General features: G+C 46.4%; 1 protein-coding gene across 1 annotated transcript in view; it reads left to right on the top strand.

Moving 5' to 3' along the window:
• Positions 1-1,083: 1,083 nt before the first annotated feature.
• LOC134957585 (protein kinase C delta type-like) overlaps positions 1,084-17,839 on the top strand; it is a 53,755-nt gene continuing 36,999 nt past the window's right edge. Inside the window, exons 1-6 of the mRNA XM_063939589.1 lie at positions 1,084-1,370; positions 4,019-4,119; positions 6,749-6,919; positions 7,303-7,394; positions 15,151-15,213; positions 17,149-17,287. Coding sequence (XP_063795659.1) covers positions 1,106-1,370; positions 4,019-4,119; positions 6,749-6,919; positions 7,303-7,394; positions 15,151-15,213; positions 17,149-17,287 — 831 coding nt within the window. The 5' untranslated portion in view covers positions 1,084-1,105. The remainder of the gene's footprint in view (positions 1,371-4,018; positions 4,120-6,748; positions 6,920-7,302; positions 7,395-15,150; positions 15,214-17,148; positions 17,288-17,839) is intronic.

Genomic DNA, 17,839 nt, shown 5'->3' on the forward strand with positions numbered 1-17,839 from the left:
GTTCAGTAGCTGTACCACATTGCGTACGCATCAGGGTATACCGTGTACATTCGCAACCCCCCTCTAGGCCCATTGTAATGAATGCAGAGCGGGAGCGTGCGTAGGCACGAGACACGCTATGTCACTAATCCCTTGCATCGATGTTAAAGGACGCATCTGTGGATGATGCTGGAGGAGGCTGGGGCACCAATAGTTACAAGTCAGGAGCATAGGCTCCTCCCTACTATACCCCACCCTCTGACCCGCCCTAAGGAGCTGGACACTGCTTTAGCTGCTCCTGCTGCTTAGGTGATTTTTTATGTTTATTTATTAGTTTATTTTTGACACCTCTGAGCGGCCGTTTTCAGTGTAACCTGTAAGACACATCTGTGTTCACCTCTCAGTGCAAATAATGTGATTTATTTTACATCTGTTTGTCCTGTGTTTTATCTTTTTAAGAACTATTTGGTATTGCTATAACTGTCCATATGATAGGGCGCAGGTTCTCACACTCGGCCCTCAGGACCCCACACAGTTCCTGTTTCCTGGTCACCTGTAAATATGTAACATGTGACAGCTGGTCATACACAGGGCACCTGCCGGGGGACTGGGACATGTGACCTGTGTGATGTCCTGGTACCACTGTGATAGGGAATACAGATTGTAAGCTCCACTGGGACAGGGGCTGATATCAGTAACTGAAATGTTACCGGTGAAGTACTGTCCAACATGTGTATGCTATATAAATAACGTAATAAATATAAATAACGTATAATGTATAAATAAATAATAAATAAATAATCCATTAATGTTTTTAATAAAAAAAAATTTAATAAGTGATAAACCCAGTTCAATAAGATACATTTTATTCTAATTAGTCTGCATTGATAAAAGGACTCCTACCCCATAATTTAGGAAACCCCTATTTAATCCAGTGCTAATTTCACACATGTCTCCCAATTGATGTTACATGCACATAGACACACCCAGCATACAACATGTATGTAGCATGGGGATATGGGCAGCTGTTGACATGGCAACCGAGTTGTGGTACTTTCAACCACTGGTGCCACAGTGACAGTTAGACCAGAGAGGAAACCGGCGGCCATATTGGATAAGACACTTGATGCAGTTGACAGCGATGCAGAAGAGAGCCAGACAGAAGACAGCGATTAATATGTCAGTGATGAAGAAGACAATTAATTACAACACCTGTGAGAAAAAATATATGAACATCATGCCCAGATTTATCTGGAAGAGGAGGATTTCCTCTGACTCCTCCGATAATGAGAAAGTTTCCATCAAGAGAAAGAGAGTAACTAGAAAATTGTCATCCAGCTCAGATGAGAGTACCAGCAATGGTAGCGTGAAAGGCGCTGCAGAAAGAAAGAGTACGTGAAACCCATACATACAAACTGGTTTTATACAGACACTGAATTTATTTTGGTAGGCTGTACTATAGTAGACAAGTGCTGAGGCCTCTATTACTAATATCTGAAAATACATTTCTATGAATTCATTTACACCATGCTAAGCTACTTGCATAATAATGTAATTTACTGGTATTTGTCTTTTTTCAAAATCCAAGAACGCTTATAAATGACAATATCTGTATTTATTAGTAATAAGGTTTGAAATATATCCAGGATAAAATATTGTGCCCCATGGATAACAACCCAACTTTTATGTATCGTATCTCCTCCACAAGTATTGGTAAAGCCCCATTTACACCACATGTATTATGGTGCAATCAGTTTCTGCCATAGTTCTGCTCTTTGGAATCAGAGACAAATAAGAGCTCTGGTTTAGAGTAATGATACTCAGGATAAGGATGCGGGTGATGTAAGTGTATGTGTAGAGGGTAATGTGGAGCTGCCAGTGACAAGGAAGCATCAGTCACTTGCAGTGGGTAGTAATTAGCTATACTGATTAATGTGAATTAGAAGTAAAGATTATGGGCTAAATGTAAAGTCTGTGGGTTGCAGGCAGCCGGGAGATTTTGGCGACTTAACCTTTAGATGTAAAGCGGCAATAGTCTAAAAAGCAAAACCAAGTTTTCCAGTATAAGTTTTATATCTAGAAGCTAAATGGCCCCCTCGTGTGTAACCCACCATACATCAAGGAGATCCTGCTTCCTCCCCGTGCGTGTCACACACACATACCACCCCCCACGCCGTGCAGAACACATACATCACGGAGATACCGGTACCCCCCCTCCCCCCTGTACTTACACACCCTGCGGAGACCCCCTACCCCTCCCTCGTGCATGATACACTCACAGCCCTAGACCATCACGGAGGAGCAGTAGCCGGCGGCCGGAATCCCAGAGCAGCAGCCGGAAGGACAAGCGCACACCACACTACACGCTGCCGGCTCAGGGGGACACAGCAGTATGTGGGGGCCCCTAATGTGTTGGGGCCCAAGGACAACCTCCCCTGTTGCCCCTGCTGTAATCCAGTCCTGGTGAGAGAAACCCATACACTAATTTACATTAATATTTGTCAACATAATTTTGCATTATAAAATACAGGATACAGAATTGCCACCTTAATCATAAACATTTTTAACTTTCAATCATATTTATTTATTTATTAAGTGTCTTACATAGTGCAGCAAATTCCATTGCGCTATACAATTGGAAACAACAGTAATAAAACAAAACTGGGTAATAACAGACAGACATAGAGGTAAGAAGTTCCTGTCCGCAAGTTTATAATCTATAGGGAAATAGGCCTTGATACACAAGGATAGGTGTTATACATTGCATAATGGTCCAACAGATTGCAAAGGTTCTTGTTGGGCTGTATGATGGGGTCACCCAGCAATGACCTGGGGTCAGGACGATGGAAGCATGATTATCTCTTTCCTTCATCTGGGGGACACGTCTTACCATGAGGGATAGAAGCGTCAGCACTTAATGAGATAACTATTTTCTAGCGGTATATAAGCTCCTCCCCCAATCCCTTCCTCAGTTTAAACTTAAAAGCATTAAGGGTAGGTTGAATAAACAGCTACTAGCATCCATCTCATATACTCATCCAATAAAGGTGAGACCGAAGTGTCCCCCAGATGAAGTCTCCACCCAACCATATAATAAATCTTCTGACCATATAACATACTAAGCCAGTAATTATTTGTTGCACACCCTCCCCTTTCTGAAGATGGCATTACACAACGAGGTCAAGGTATATTTCGTGGAGTTTGGTAACTACTTCTCCCCAGAGGCAGAACTAGCGAGTGGTGGGCCCAGGTGTAAAAATATGCTTTGGGCCCTCCCCGCCACCACCACCATGCAAAAGAGTGCTCTTAATTCACATACTGTGCACACTGACCCCAATTATCATTATATTGTACAATGTGCCCCAATACACATTATACTCCACACTGTGCACCAAATCGCACCAAACACCCCAGTGTGCAGCCATATTACATATTATGCTCTAGTGTGCCCCCAATTAAAAAGAAATGACACAATGTGCCCCCAATTAAAATTATATGCCACACCATGCCCCCAAATCACATCAAACACCCCAGTGTTCCCCTGAAATCACATATGTCCCAGTGTATCTCCAAATCACATATGCCCCAGTGTTCCCTGAAATAAAATGCCCCAGTGTGCCTCCATATCACATAATAAGTTGCTCTGCGGTGTGAACAGGTTGCCGGGCTGATGCGACCCTCTACCCATTCACTTTATGGGTGTAAGCAGAGCTTGGAGGCCATCGCATGTGCGCAGTGACGTCATTGACATGGCTATATGCTGTGTCGGGGCCGCCAGTCAGATAGGGGTCTCAAGCAGGTCACACCAAGGAAGGACCCGTGCACAGTCTCAGGTGCGACCCGCTAAAATCAATGGGAAAGCGGTATTAATTACTATGTATGACTGCACTGAGCACTCAGTAGGAAGAAGGATAATTGAATGGAAATCTTCATATCCCTGGTTTCCTACTGTAATAAAGATGTGAACTTATTAATGTTCTACAGTATAATCTATGGGAGTTGTTGCAATGGTCTCATGTCCCTTTTCTCCCTCCATTAGGAACCAGCAGTGCTTCATCCCCCTGCCTCAGAAATGCAGTCTCTCGCACCATCCAGAGACTGACGTTTTACCATCACTTAGGCCAAGGTGCTTTTGGGAAGGTAAGCAATGAGGTTTCAGTTGTCACAGGGGATTTACTATATGTCTGATTGTGGATGTTATTAGAGATGAACAAGGCTGCCGTGCAATTTCAGTCAGTGTCAGTTTTGATTCACCATTCCATGTAATGACCATTCTACCCACACAGACAGTTCTGTGGCTCCTAGCGGCTCCTCCACAGCTGCAGCTGGTGGGGTATAAGGGGGACCAGACACAGCTCCCCTGTTCCTCAGACAAGATGATGTGTAAAAATAGATGTAAAGGGTGAAATGATCCCCATTTTGGAGGAATCACACATGTAATTTATAGTGCTGTGATGGTGACAGGGGTTCACTACGGCTGGCCGGCGGTCGGGCTCCCGGCGACCAGCATCCCGGCGCCGGGAGCCCGACCGCCGGCTTACCGACAGCTTGGCGAGCGCAAATGAGCCCCTTGCGGGCTCGCTGCGCTCGCCACGCTACGGGCACGGTGGCGCGCTACGCGCGCCACACTATTTTATTCTCCCTCTATGGGGGTCGTGGACCCCCACGAGGGAAAATAATTGTCGGTATGCCGGCTGTCGGGCTCCCGGCGCCGGTATACTGAGCGCCGGGAGCCCGACCGCCGGCAAACAGAAGACCACCCGGTGACAGTGTCACGTCATTGTGCTCTGTGGTGTGGTTGTGGTATAATAAAGAGACAGTATGTGGGGTAATAGAAGCATGGAAAGATAGACGCACTGTACAAAAGTGTAAAGTCTGACCTCCTACCACTATAGTCACCCCTTTTATTAACTCTACATTTCCACTTTTATTCTTATATTTTCAGTGCAGCATCAGTTATAACTTCAATTAATGCTGCCTTTATTGCATGTGGCACTTTTATATGTGTGGCGTGTGTCATTACATTGTACAATGCTGCGTCACTGACATCAACCTGCAAGGTGCAAAGTCTCTGTCATTAAAAGTGTTATAACAAATGAAACAGTAAATATACTAAAGCGTGGTTTAGTAGTCAGTTTGCAATCCATAAATCAGATGGGTTTTCATATTTAAATATCCAGGCCCCTCCGTCTATCCCTGGTCATTGGATAACGGGGTAATACTATAAAAATATATTACATAAAATATCATATCCATAACTAAAAAAAAAACTATGGCCTAAACAAATAAAGTATACCCTTGAGCTTAGGGCCATAAGTATGGGTGTGTGACAGGTGTGGCCCCCTATGCGCAAAGATGGCAGGGTTGGCACAGGGTGCTCAGACCCTTTTTACGCCACTGCTTGAGACTAAACACATAAATCATGTTCCTTATTAAAATCAATCATGTCACTGATTATAAAAAGATAAATCTTGCCAGCATAACTAATAAATAGTTCAAAAAACAATGCTGTGCCCATAATAAATACTTACCTAACATCTTCATTCTTTCTTGGTCTGATGTAATAAGGGGAATATGGTAATCCACACGGGAAATTGAATAAACACATGTGTATAATTAGGTTTTGCAGTCCAGCCCCCCCCCCCCCCCCTCCCTCCATACACTATATTATGTACTTGTCTACATTTGAAGGTAGAGACTCCTTTAGCTAGGATTGGCACCCCTCCCACCTGCCCAAGGGTGTTTTTAATTAGCATGGGTATTTAGCACAGACATACTACAGATTGGGAAAGGCACGGTTATGGTAAGGCCTGAATATATTTATACAATTTGTCAGTCTTGGATGTGATCTTGAGGTGCAGGGGCCCCTGAGTCAGTGTAGCCTGGCTAATTGGGGCATCACATTGTAACACTCAATTTAGCACTTTAACATACCTCCCAACTGTCCTGATTTTCACGGGACAGTTCCTTTTTTTGGAGTCTGTCCCGCTGTCCCTCCCGCAGGCAGCAGTGTCCTGTGGTGGGGGCAGTTGGGAGACCCACTGTCACCTGCTGCTCTGCTTGGTGCAAAATAGAGCAGCAGTGAAAATACACAGGAGCTAGAGGGACTAGGCATGGCCAGCAGATCACAGAGCACTGGGCATGCCACAACTGTGACTGAAATGGGAGTCGTGGCCCACAATTGCGGCATTGCAGTAAAGCCACACCCCTTTCCCATAAGCCATGCCTCATTTTGGTGGCACACGCGGCTTTGCTGCATGGGGGGGTTGTAACTGGGCAGATACAGATGTTGGGAGGTATGCGTTAGTATTTTGTTTACCAGTTTAACACTTTAATTATAATTTGTCTTTCACATATGTACAGTAATACCCATTATCACATATATTTTTCTTATTAACACTCTAGCCTATCACTAGTATGGTGCCTTGGGGTTGCTGGGCTTTGCTGGCTTGGCGGGTTCCATGCTCCAGACTTGAATCATAGTGTTAGGGACTCACTAGAGATGAGGTCACCTGGACGCTGGTTGGAGGACTGGTATTTATTGGCCAAAAAGTATGCCAAGCACCTTGATTTTGTTCTATGTTAGATTGCAGAGGTCATTGTAATTATCCAGAATAGCACTTGGTACTATGGATGTGCATCTGCACTTTTTCTTCTTTTTTGTTTTACATTAATAACACTTAAATACATAATCCTTGTTGGACAACAATGTATTTGCCTTTATGTCCCTGTGTTGTTAATGAGGCTGACACTGTAATATTTCCTCTAGGTCCTGCTGGCAGCAGACTCGCACACCAGTCAGTTGTTGGCGGTAAAGATAATGAGCAAGAAACAACTGCTAGAGATAGATCCCGAAATGGCCTTTGTGGAGAGGAAAGTGTTAGAACTTGCATCTGGGTGCCCTTTCCTCATTCACAGCCACTTCGCTGACCAGACCAAGGTACGGCTGTGACTGCCTCTTTATTGCTAAATGTATATATATATATATATATATATATAATGTGCATATACTCCTTTTCTTCTGCTGTGACTTAAACATGTAGCACGTAAACATGTTCCATAAACTGCAGTATAGTAAGATACTTCTTTGCCCCTTTTCTCCCCTGTCCTCTCTCTGTTCTCCTTGTCCTCCCCATGACTGTACATTATATTCCCATGAGGAGAAAAGAAGCAAAGGACATTTTTAAAATGAATATTGTATATAATTCATCTTTACTTATTTTGGTCAGAAGATGACATTCCCCACGGCCCAACTCCCCCCCCCCCCCCCCCCCCCGACTTTCCTGCCATGTATAATAACACTATTCCTTCTCCCATAAACAGGAACACGTAGTCCTTGGGATGGAATACGCGAGTGGCGGTGATTTAGAACATCTCCTAAAGAGGAATGGGCCTGTTACCATCTCCAGTGCAAGGTGAGGACATAGAATAATATCTTGTTAGAGCCACAGGATAGAGGAAGGACCTAATGATAGATTATATATAATAAATATACTTTCTCTGTCATCCATCTGGGGGACGCTGAGCCGTTACTTGTGGGTTAGAGGTGTGTGGTAGTGGAGTTTGGCACAGAATCTATTAAAAGCTGCCTCCTCCCCCCCTCTAACCCCTCCCATCTACTTCCTGCTCAGCCATCACTCAGTTTTTATTTTGTGCCTGTGGAGTACAGACACAGTTTTTATTTCTCCTTAGATTTTTTTTTTTTTCTCTAAGAGTTTTTTTCTCAAGTGTACCTAGTTTCTGTTTACAGGTGACAGGTACTACTGGAGTGGGTTTAGCATCCCACTCTGAGCTACTGCTGGAAGAAAAAGGCCACCACACTTGGGTCACTGGGGCCTTTATCCACTTCAAGCCGGCAGAATAAGGTACAGGACAGCCACAATCTGTCACTGACAGTATTGGGCTGTCCCCTCTGTTAATTTCCTTCTTATTTTATTAACAGCAGCCACCCGCCGTATCGGAGCTTCCGCCCCCCTGTCCCCCGCCCCACAGTGAGAGAGACTGATTTGGAGGGGACTAGCGGAGGGTCCGGGAGAGTATTTTACACTCCCTGGACCCAGTACAGAGCTACCGCGACAACCGCTGTGTGTAGCGGTGCGCGGGAGCCCGAACTTCCGGTTTCGGACTGGCCGCGGCGGTTACGTCAGCAGTGCAGGGACGGCTTCCCGCCTTGCTCTGCCGCGCGCACACACTGTTCGGCAGCTTCCTCTGACTCCGGGGCGCCATCTTATCCGGCTGCAGACTGGGGGACGCTGTGCAAGCGCATACTAAACACTAGTTTCCAGAGACAGTTTTCTCTTACAGTCACATCTAAACTGCAAGTATATGGTGGGCTAGCCCTGGTGAAAGATAGCACTTAGTCTTCTTGGGGACACTGGAGATAACTGCTAGGTCACTTGTCTAGGGATTCATAGTACATGTTTACTGCTTTTATATATATATTAAAAAAATTAGAATAGAGATGGCCAGTAAACCGGACAAGGCTACAAAGGGCAAGACGGCCTCAGTAGTTTATTTTTCCTGTTCACAGTGTGGCTTAAAGCTGGCTAAGGGTAGTGCTGACGCAGGTACCCTCTGTACTTCGTGCTCTGGTGCATCAGTGGTGGATCAGCAGGGAAGTTCCACGGATCAGTCTATGCCCCCATGGGTTAAGAACATGGTGGATGCCATTTCAGATTTGCGTCAGTCTAGGTCGGAGGCTGAATCTGCTCAGACTCAGGTGGAGCCTCTGTGGGCCCAAAATATGGGCAGGTGTCTTACTGATTTAACCCATTCTTTAAATAAGTTTGTTAATTCTGCCAGCAGTTCCGCTGCTGCTAAACGACCGCAGCCGTTACCCGCTATAGCTTTTCCGGGAGAGGAGTCAGATTCTCTGACATCTCCATTGGAGGAAGGGGAGGTAGATCCTGAATGGGAAGAAGTTTCGACTTAGGAAGATGAGGAGCTTTCTACTAGTTCAAGTGTTAGATTACTAATAGAAGCCATTCGTCAGACTCTAAATATTCAGGATGCAGCAGTAGCAGAGACTTCCTCTCCCTTCTTTAAACGACAGAAGAGACAGGTTATTGCCTTCCCTTCTTACTCTCACTTTGCGGATATCTTAAAAGAACCCTGGCTTAAACCGGATTCTCGTTTCCAGGCTCCTAAGAAATTAAAATTTCTATACCCTTTTACGGAGGAAGATACAAAATTTTGGGAGACAGCCCCAAAGGTAGACGCTTCTATTTCACATTTGGCAAAAGCTACGGTTATTCCTTCGGTACAGTCCGTGACATTAAAAGACCCTACCGATAGGAAAATAGAAGCATTACTAAAATCTATATTTTCTTTATCAGGGGTCTCTCTCCGTCCAGTTCTGGCGGGTGCCTGGGTCCTTAAGGCCGTGGATGAATGGCTAGCACAGGTCGTATCTGGAATGCAGTCGGACGATCCGTCGGAAGCCATTCAGTTAGCAGAACAGATTTCGGAGGCGCTTACTTATGTAGGTGAGGCCTTGTTAGATTCTGTTGCGCTACAGTCCCGGGTTTCTGCCTTGACAGTATCAGCAAGACGGTCTCTTTGGCTTAGGGTTTGGAATGCTGATTCGGACTCAAAGCAGACCTTGACGGCAGTTCCTTTTGAAGGGGAGTTTCTTTTTGGAGTTAAAGAAGATTATTTCGGATACTACTGGAGGAAAGAGCCCCTTTCTTCCATCTGCTCCTCACAAACCGAAACCTACAAGGTTTCGGTCCTTTCGTACACAGGGCAGAGGTAGTTTCCAGACCTTTCGTGCCTTCTCCAGATTTCCACGAAGAGGGGCATTCAGAGGTAGAGGATCTCAGGCTACTCGCAGACCGGCCAGTAAGCCTGCCGACAAGCCTGAGGCATGACGCTTCAGGTCTTCCGGAGGGATCGATAAAGGTTGGGGCTCGGTTACTTCAGTTCAGGGAAGTGTGGCTCCTGTCGAAACCAGATCAGTGGGTAATGAGGGTCATATCCAGAGGATATATGTTGGATCTCGAAGAGACAGCCCCATTCCGGCTATTCGTCACACCTCTCCCAGACGATCCCTCCAGACGTCAAGCTCTTCTTCAGGCAACAGCAACCCTCTTACAAAATGGAGTAATCATTCCGGTGCCCTCTCCTCATAGGGGTCGGGGTTTTTACTCGGGTCTTTTTCTCGTGGACAAACCGGATGGTTCGTTCCGACCCATTCTGAATCTAAAAGCCCTCAACCCGTATCTCTCAACCCAAAAATTCAAGATGGAATCCATTTGTTCAATTATCGCCGCCATGGAGCCAGGGGAATATTTGGCTTCAATAGACATAAAAGACGCCTACTTACATGTCTCGATTTGGATAGGTCATCAGCCTCTTCTGAGATTTGCAGTCGGGCCATGGCATTTTCATTTTCAGGCTCTTCCCTTTGGTCTTTCTACGGCTCCTCGAGTTTTTACAAAGGTAATGAGTCATGTCGTCGCGGTTCTCCGTTGTCAAGGGGTCAACATAACTCCATACTTGGACGATCTGTTGGTCAAGGCCCCGTCAGTGGAAATTCTCACTCAGAACCTGCGTCTAACGACAGAAACTCTGCAGTCGTTCGGGTGGATAATCAACTTTCCAAAGTCGTCGTTACTTCCTTCCCAGAAAATTTTTTTTTCTGGGGCTTTTATTCGATACCAACAGCCAGAAGGTGTTTCTTCCTACGGACAAGATTCAGGATCTACAGGCCAGAATCCGGACCCTGTTACACTTACCGGTAGTGTCGGTCCTCAGATGCATGCAGGTGTTGGGCAAAATGGTGTCCTCCTTCGAGGCAGTTCCATACGCCAGATTTCATGTCCGACCTCTTCAGGCTCAGATTCTCGGCTGTTGGGCTCGACAGGATCCACGTCTCGAATTGCAGTTGATCCGCTTGTCGGAAAGGACTCGTCAGTCGCTTCACTGGTGGCTTCAGAGTCACAATTTGAGAAAAGGAGCACCGTTCACGGTTTGGTCTTGGTTGATGATCACCACGGATGCAAGCCTCAGCGGTTGGGGAGCAGTGTTCCAGACTTATCACTTCCAGGGGCGCTGGACCAGTCAGGAGTCAAAATTACAGATCAACATTCTGGAATTGAGGGCAATCCGGTACGCACTCCTTCAGATTCAGACCATGGTACAGGGTCATCCGGTTCGTGTGCAGTCCGACAACGCCACGGCAGTGGCTTACATCAACAAACAAGGAGGAACTCGCAGCTGGTCCGCAATGAGAGAGGTCGCTCAGATTCTCACGTGGGCTGAACGTTGGGTTCCCGTAATATCCGCAATTCACATTCCAGGAGTCGAGAACTGGGAAGCGGATTTTTTGAGTCGTCACACGATCCATCCGGGAGAATGGGAACTTCACCAGGAAGTGTTTCTCTCTCTAGTGGACCGCTGGGGACTGCCAGACGTAGACCTAATGGCGTCTCGAATCAACAAGAAACTTCCTCACTACGGTTCGCGGACTCAGGATCCTCAAGCATTTCTAATCGATGCTCTAACAGCTCCATGGCAGTTTCAACTGGGGTACGTGTTTCCGCCAATTCCAATGCTTCCACGTCTACTTCAACGCATTCGGCGAGAAGGTCTTGTCATAATTCTGGTGGCTCCAGATTGGCCGCGCCGACAGTGGTACACTCTTCTGCGCAGCATGGTCGTCGGAGACCACTTTCGCCTCCCCCTACGTCCAGATCTTCTTCTTCAAGGGCCTTGTCGCCACACAGATTTAAGTCGGCTGGCTTTGACGGCTTGGTTCTTGAATCCAAGATTTTAAAAGCAAAAGGTCTTTCGCGTTCTGTTGTACAGACGATGATTCGGGCTAGGAAGCCGGTGACTTCCGGCATTTATCATAGGGTATGGCGTATTTACATTGCTTGGTGCGAAAAGCGGGGCTTGACTCCGCATTTGTTTAGACTTCCTCGCCTGCTCTCTTTCTTTCAGGAGGGTCTCGATAAGGGCCTGAGGCTTTCTTCACTGAAGGGTCAGGTTTCAGCTTTGTCGGTTCTTTTTCAAAAGAAACTAGCGATCATTCCTGAGGTTCAAACATTCCTTCAGGGAGTACTTCGGATTCAACCACCTTTTGTTCCTCCGGTTCCTCCATGGGATTTAAACTTGGTCCTTACGGCCCTTCAAAAATCTCCATTTAAGCCTTTGGAATTTGTGGAACTGCGTTATCTGACACAAAAAGTTGTTTTTCTTTTGGCTATTGCTTCCGCTAGGCGAGTGTCTGAGTTGGCGGCTCTTTCTTGCAGGCCACCCTTGTTAGTGTTTCATGAGAACCGGGTGGTTCTGCGGACTAAACCTTCTTTCCTGCCAAAGGTTGTTTCGGCATTTCATTTAAATCAGGACATTGTTCTTCCAGCTTTTACTCCGTCGTCTTCTCCGGGGGAGAATTCCCATTTGGCCCTCTTGGATGTTGTTCGGGCCTTACGTATTTATTTGTCTCGCACAAAGTCTTTCCGTCGTACGGATAACTTGTTGGTATTGATTGATGCTCCCAAACGAGGTTGGCCGGCTTCCAAGAACACTGTGGCCCGTTGGGTAACTTCGGCCATCAGACAGGCTTACGTGTCTTCAAATGTTTCGGTTCCTGACTCAATTAGGTCTCAATCGACTAGAGCGGTTGGAGCATCTTGGGCTGTTCGCGGTGGTGCATCTATTGAGCAGCTGTGCAGAGCGGCGACCTGGTCGTCAGTACATACTTTCACAAAGTTTTACCGTTTTCATACTTTTGGTTTGGAGACTGCCTCTATTGGGCGTCGTATTTTACAGACGGCTATGCCGTCAACGTCTCCCTCCTCTCATTAGCTTGCTTTGGGAAATCCCACAAGTAACGGCGCAGCGTCCCCCAGATGGATGACAGAGAAATAGGGATTTTTGTTTACTTACCGTAAAATCTCTTTCTCTGAGTCCATCTGGGGGGCGCTGCGATCCCTCCCGTAGTTTTGTCTGGTTTATTTGGTTGTTTTTTTGGGTCTATCTCCTTTGGCTTGGCTAAACGTTAACTGAGTGATGGCTGAGCAGGAAGTAGATGGGAGGGGTTAGAGGGGGGAGGAGGCAGCTTTTAATAGATTCTGTGCCAAACTCCACTACCACACACCTCTAACCCACAAGTAACGGCGCAGCGTCCCCCAGATGGACTCAGAGAAAGAGATTTTACGGTAAGTAAACAAAAATCCCTATTTTTTTATTCAGTGGAAAGGGATCTCCTGATGTGTAGAAACAGATAACACAATATTTAAAGGCGTGAATTATATGCGTCATATCTTAGAATTGTGTTATTAATACTCTGGTATCCGGGGTATAGATCTACACTAAAAAACCTAAAGTCAAATGGTCGACCACTAATGGCTGACATGCTTTAACTCGACATGGTCAAAAGGTTGACATGTAAAACGTAGACAGTTTAAAATGTCAACAGTTTCTAAAGGTGGACATGACAGTAGTCGATACACATATGGTCGACACACATTTTTTAATTTTTTTTTTCAACTTTTGCATACTTTACCATCCATATGGACTACGACCGGGAATAGTAACCTGTACCGAGCACATCGGTAGCGGAGCGAGGCACCTTGCACGAAGCATGGCGAGCAAAGCGGTACACTAATGGGGCTTTTTTTGTAGCAGGAAAGTGACAAAACCTCCCTCCCAAAACATTTGTGTCAACCTTATTTTGGGTCGTCTGTTTCAATGTTGACATTTTGACCCTGATGACATTTTCTACTGTCTACTTAATCCACGTCGACCTTATGACCCTGTTGACCTTTTGACCCTGTTGACCTTATGCATGTCGACCATTAGTGGTCGACCTATTGACTGTAGACCTTTTTAGTGTAGATCACCTAAATGGCATATACTCTGTACGAGCCAAGCCTGCACAGTGTCAGCCTGGTCTGCTAGGGGGAACCTGAAACATGGTCCTAAAAGTGCTGCTGTTTATGTTATTTAGCATGGAGACCCTACTATATACGTTATTTGTCACTGGTCATTACTCTATTATTTATCAAATGAGCTTTACACTTTATGTTATTTATAACAGGGGACCTACTCCTTATTTATTACTGGGGCCCTCTTCATTTTATTTATTATGGGGCTCTACACTTTTATTTAATCAGGGCTGGTTCTTGCCCTTGTGGCGCCCCGGGCAAAAGTTAGGGGCGTGGCTTAATACAGGGGCGTGGTCAGTCACGCCCCCATTTGTAGTGCCGCTGAATGGAGAGAAAAAAGTATACTTACTATAGCCCGCTCCTGATTCCAGACCTGCAGACCTCTGCCGGCGCCGCTCTTCTCCCCGGATCTATGGGAGAGACGTCAGTCATGACGTCTCTCCCATAGCACAGCATAGGCACTAGAGGTCAATTATGACCCCTAGCGTCTGTGCCACAATGCTGTGCGGTGCGCGATGACGTCATCGCACACCGCACAGCAAAGGTCCTCTCATTGAAGGGAAACTAGACGCTTAGCGTCTGATTCCCTTCACAGCGGGGGGGACCAGCACCACGAAGGGAAACTAGACGCGTAGCGTCTGGTTCCCTTCTCACAGCGGGGGGGGGGGGGCACAGCGGGGGGGGGCACACTGCACAGTGGCGGACCTTGCCATGGTGCGGCACCCTCCAGAAGGCGGCGCCCCGGGCAAAAGTCCTGCTTGCCCGTGGCAAGATCCGCCACTGTATTTAATCATCACGGGGGTGCTTTAGTTAACTCAGGGAGAATAAAACTTGGGTGTAACACCAGCCACTTAGGAAACAGCTGGGGATGAGCTTATGGCTTATAAAGGTGCTGCTTTCCAGTGGGTGGGCAACCTGCCCGATCTAATAGAGGGATGAGTGCTGCTAGATTAGTGATAAGGATCCCTAAAGATAAATGTTTCTGTAAATTGTCTTCCATCCTGATAAATAAAGCAGCTGTTATTATAGAAAAATACTTTGTGAGCGTCATCTTGAAGGCATCCCAATACTCCTCTTACATAAACAGTTATAACCATATACAATATATAGTGACTTGCACTAATGCAGTAACACAGAAACATCGTATTAGGCAGCTGGTAAATTTGAAACAAAATAAATGGGGAAATTATCAGAAAATGTGGGGAGTGTTGGCTGGAAATCCCTCAGCCATTATTTACACATCCTAACAATGTAACATGAACTTATATTCAACCAACAGATTCTACTGTGCAGAGCTTGTATGTGGGGTTCAATTCCTGCATTCCAAGGGCATCGTCCATGGGTAAGTATAGAGTTACACTATAACAATAGTATAATAAAGCGATATTACTATGTATTCTAATATGCAAAATGTAATATACTTTCTACATGTTATACATTTATTCACTGGCACATAGCTTCCACTTACATGTTACACGCTGCCTCCCTTCCACAGTAATGTACAATCTTTATTTACAGAGGATCTCTCTGCACACCTGCTCTAGTCTTATAATGTCATTTGTGGGTGAGGAGAGTTTTGGAATATTTGTAGTAACATTTATCCCAGAAGCTTTTCAGTAGCATCACGTGGGGTCTATTGGTTGTGCACCCTCACATCGGGCATTGTCATGGCAGCTGCTTAGTGGTCTGCAAGCGGAGTTTCAGAGACCCCTGCTCTCTGCTTAGGGAAGTCCCTTTCTCCTGTACTACAGTGATGCCAAACTGTTCCTGCACTTGTCTAATGCTGTCAGAGAGGACCCCTGAGGAAGAGGAGTGAAACATGATTTTTTAGACATTTTTACATACATTTTATTACTTTACCACACACCTGCCACCCGGCTCTGTAATTATATACATCCAGCAGGTCCTGGGGGGGCTGCACTGAGACCCCAGATCATGTACACCCAGAATGTGCCTTCCCTACCATCCAATTTGGGTCTAACATGCAGGGTGAGAGAGGGAAGGAGAGGTGTAGGGATGATAGAGGGAAGGAGGGAGGGAGAAGGGCAGAGGAAGGAGGTGGAAGGAAGGAGTGAGAAGTGCAGAGGAAGGAGGTGGAAGGAGGGAGTGAGAAGTGCAGAGGAAGGAGGTGGAAGGAGGGAGTGAGAAGTGCAGAGGAAGGAGGTGGAAGGAGGGAGTGAAGTGCAGAGGAAGGAGGTGGAAGGAGGGAGTGAGAAGTGCAGAGGAAGGAGGTGGAAGGAGGGAGTGAGAAGTGCAGAGGAAGGAGGTAGAAGGAGGGAGTGAGAAGTGCAGAGGAAGGAGGTGGAAGGAGGGAGTGGGAAGTGCAGAGGAAGGAGGTGGAAGAAGGGAGTGAGAAGTGCAGAGGACGGAGGTAGAAGGAGGGAGTGAGAAGTGCAGAGGAAGGAGGTGGAAGGAGGGAGTGAGAAGTGCAGAGGAAGGAGGTGGAAGGAGGGAGTGAGAAGTGCAGAGGACGGAGGTGGAAGGAGGGAGTGAGAAGTGCAGAGGACGGAGGTAGAAGGAGGGAGTGAGAAGTGCAGAGGAAGGAGGTAGAAGGAGGGAGTGGGAAGTGCAGAGGAAGGAGGTAGAAGGAGGGAGTGAGAAGTGCAGAGGAAGGAGGTGGTAGGAGGGAATGAGAAGTGCAGAGGACGGAGGTAGAAGGAGGAAGTGGGAAGTGCAGAGGAAGGAGGTAGAAGGAGGGAGTGGGAAGTGCAGAGGAAGGAGGTAGAAGGAGGGAGTGAGAAGTGCAGAGGAAGGAGGTGGTAGGAGGGGATGAGAAGTGCAGAGGATGGAAGTAGAAGGAGGAAGTGGGAAGTGCAGAGGACAGAGGTGGAAGGAGGGAGTGGGAAGTGCAGAGGAAGGAGGTAGAAGGAGGGGATGGGAAGTTTAGGGTTATAGAGGGATAGAGGGTATGAGAGGTGCAGCCTCCAGTTGTCGCTCCCTGTGTGACATCAATATCACTAATTATTTATGCAGTAATCACACATATTAGCATCAAAAGGGTTAATGGACCGAGTAGGCCTACACTATTAAATAACATAGAATTCTGCTGAACACATATAAATGTACATGACATAGTGGAATCACATGGACACTAACCTACAAATGATTACAGTAGGTACTGACACTCTAGTTCTTGCGCCTAAACATACATTCAAAGCTACTATTATTTAGAACATATATATATAACACATATAAAGTGCAATATCAATGTATGTATCAAAATAAATCATGTTTGTATGAAAGCGCAGTGTCTACAAAGATGTTATTTTCTTCACAGCGACCTCAAGCCAGATAACATCTTAGTGGCTGCAACAGGCCACCTCAAAATCGCCGACTTCGGTCTCGCAAGTAACATCATGCATGGAGACCGGAGTGCCACCGGCTGTGCTGGAAGATGTGACGACATTACTCCTGAGGTGAGATGCAAAGGGTTTCCTACTGTGTGCTCATGTAAGGGAAGCATTCAGTGATTGCGATGCGAGCGTATTTTTTTTTTAATGACCCGCACTAAATTGAACGTCTCTGTCTGATTGACAGGCAGAGATGTTCGTGAGGCGGCAACACTCCATTTTCTAGGCGGAAACGTAGCATTGTGGGGCAGGAGCTTAACTAATGGGGCATGGCAGCGTGAACAGGGGGTGTGGCGGCGGTGTTTTTGGGGCAGTTGCATGTCGTCACACACAGCCGATCCGAACTAAAAAATGGCAGCGGGTATCCTGTCATCACAGCCAGGCTGCACTGGCAGGAGGCATCCACAATTTCAGTGTTCACACTGTAATTGCAGTACAAATGCAATTTCAGCGTAATCGTAGCGGGTGGGCTGTGGACTGCATGCTGGGCTGCCTAGGGGCCCCCAGCATGTGATTCAAAGGATTGCAAATTCTGCAGAATATACACCGGGCCTTAGTCTAAAGGTACACATATCCCTGTATGCGGCCACACGTAGCCAATAAGGGCAAACTGGGCAT

The sequence above is a fragment of the Pseudophryne corroboree genome, chromosome 9 (genome assembly GCF_028390025.1).
Source record: "Pseudophryne corroboree isolate aPseCor3 chromosome 9, aPseCor3.hap2, whole genome shotgun sequence".
Lineage (NCBI taxonomy): Eukaryota > Metazoa > Chordata > Amphibia > Anura > Myobatrachidae > Pseudophryne > Pseudophryne corroboree.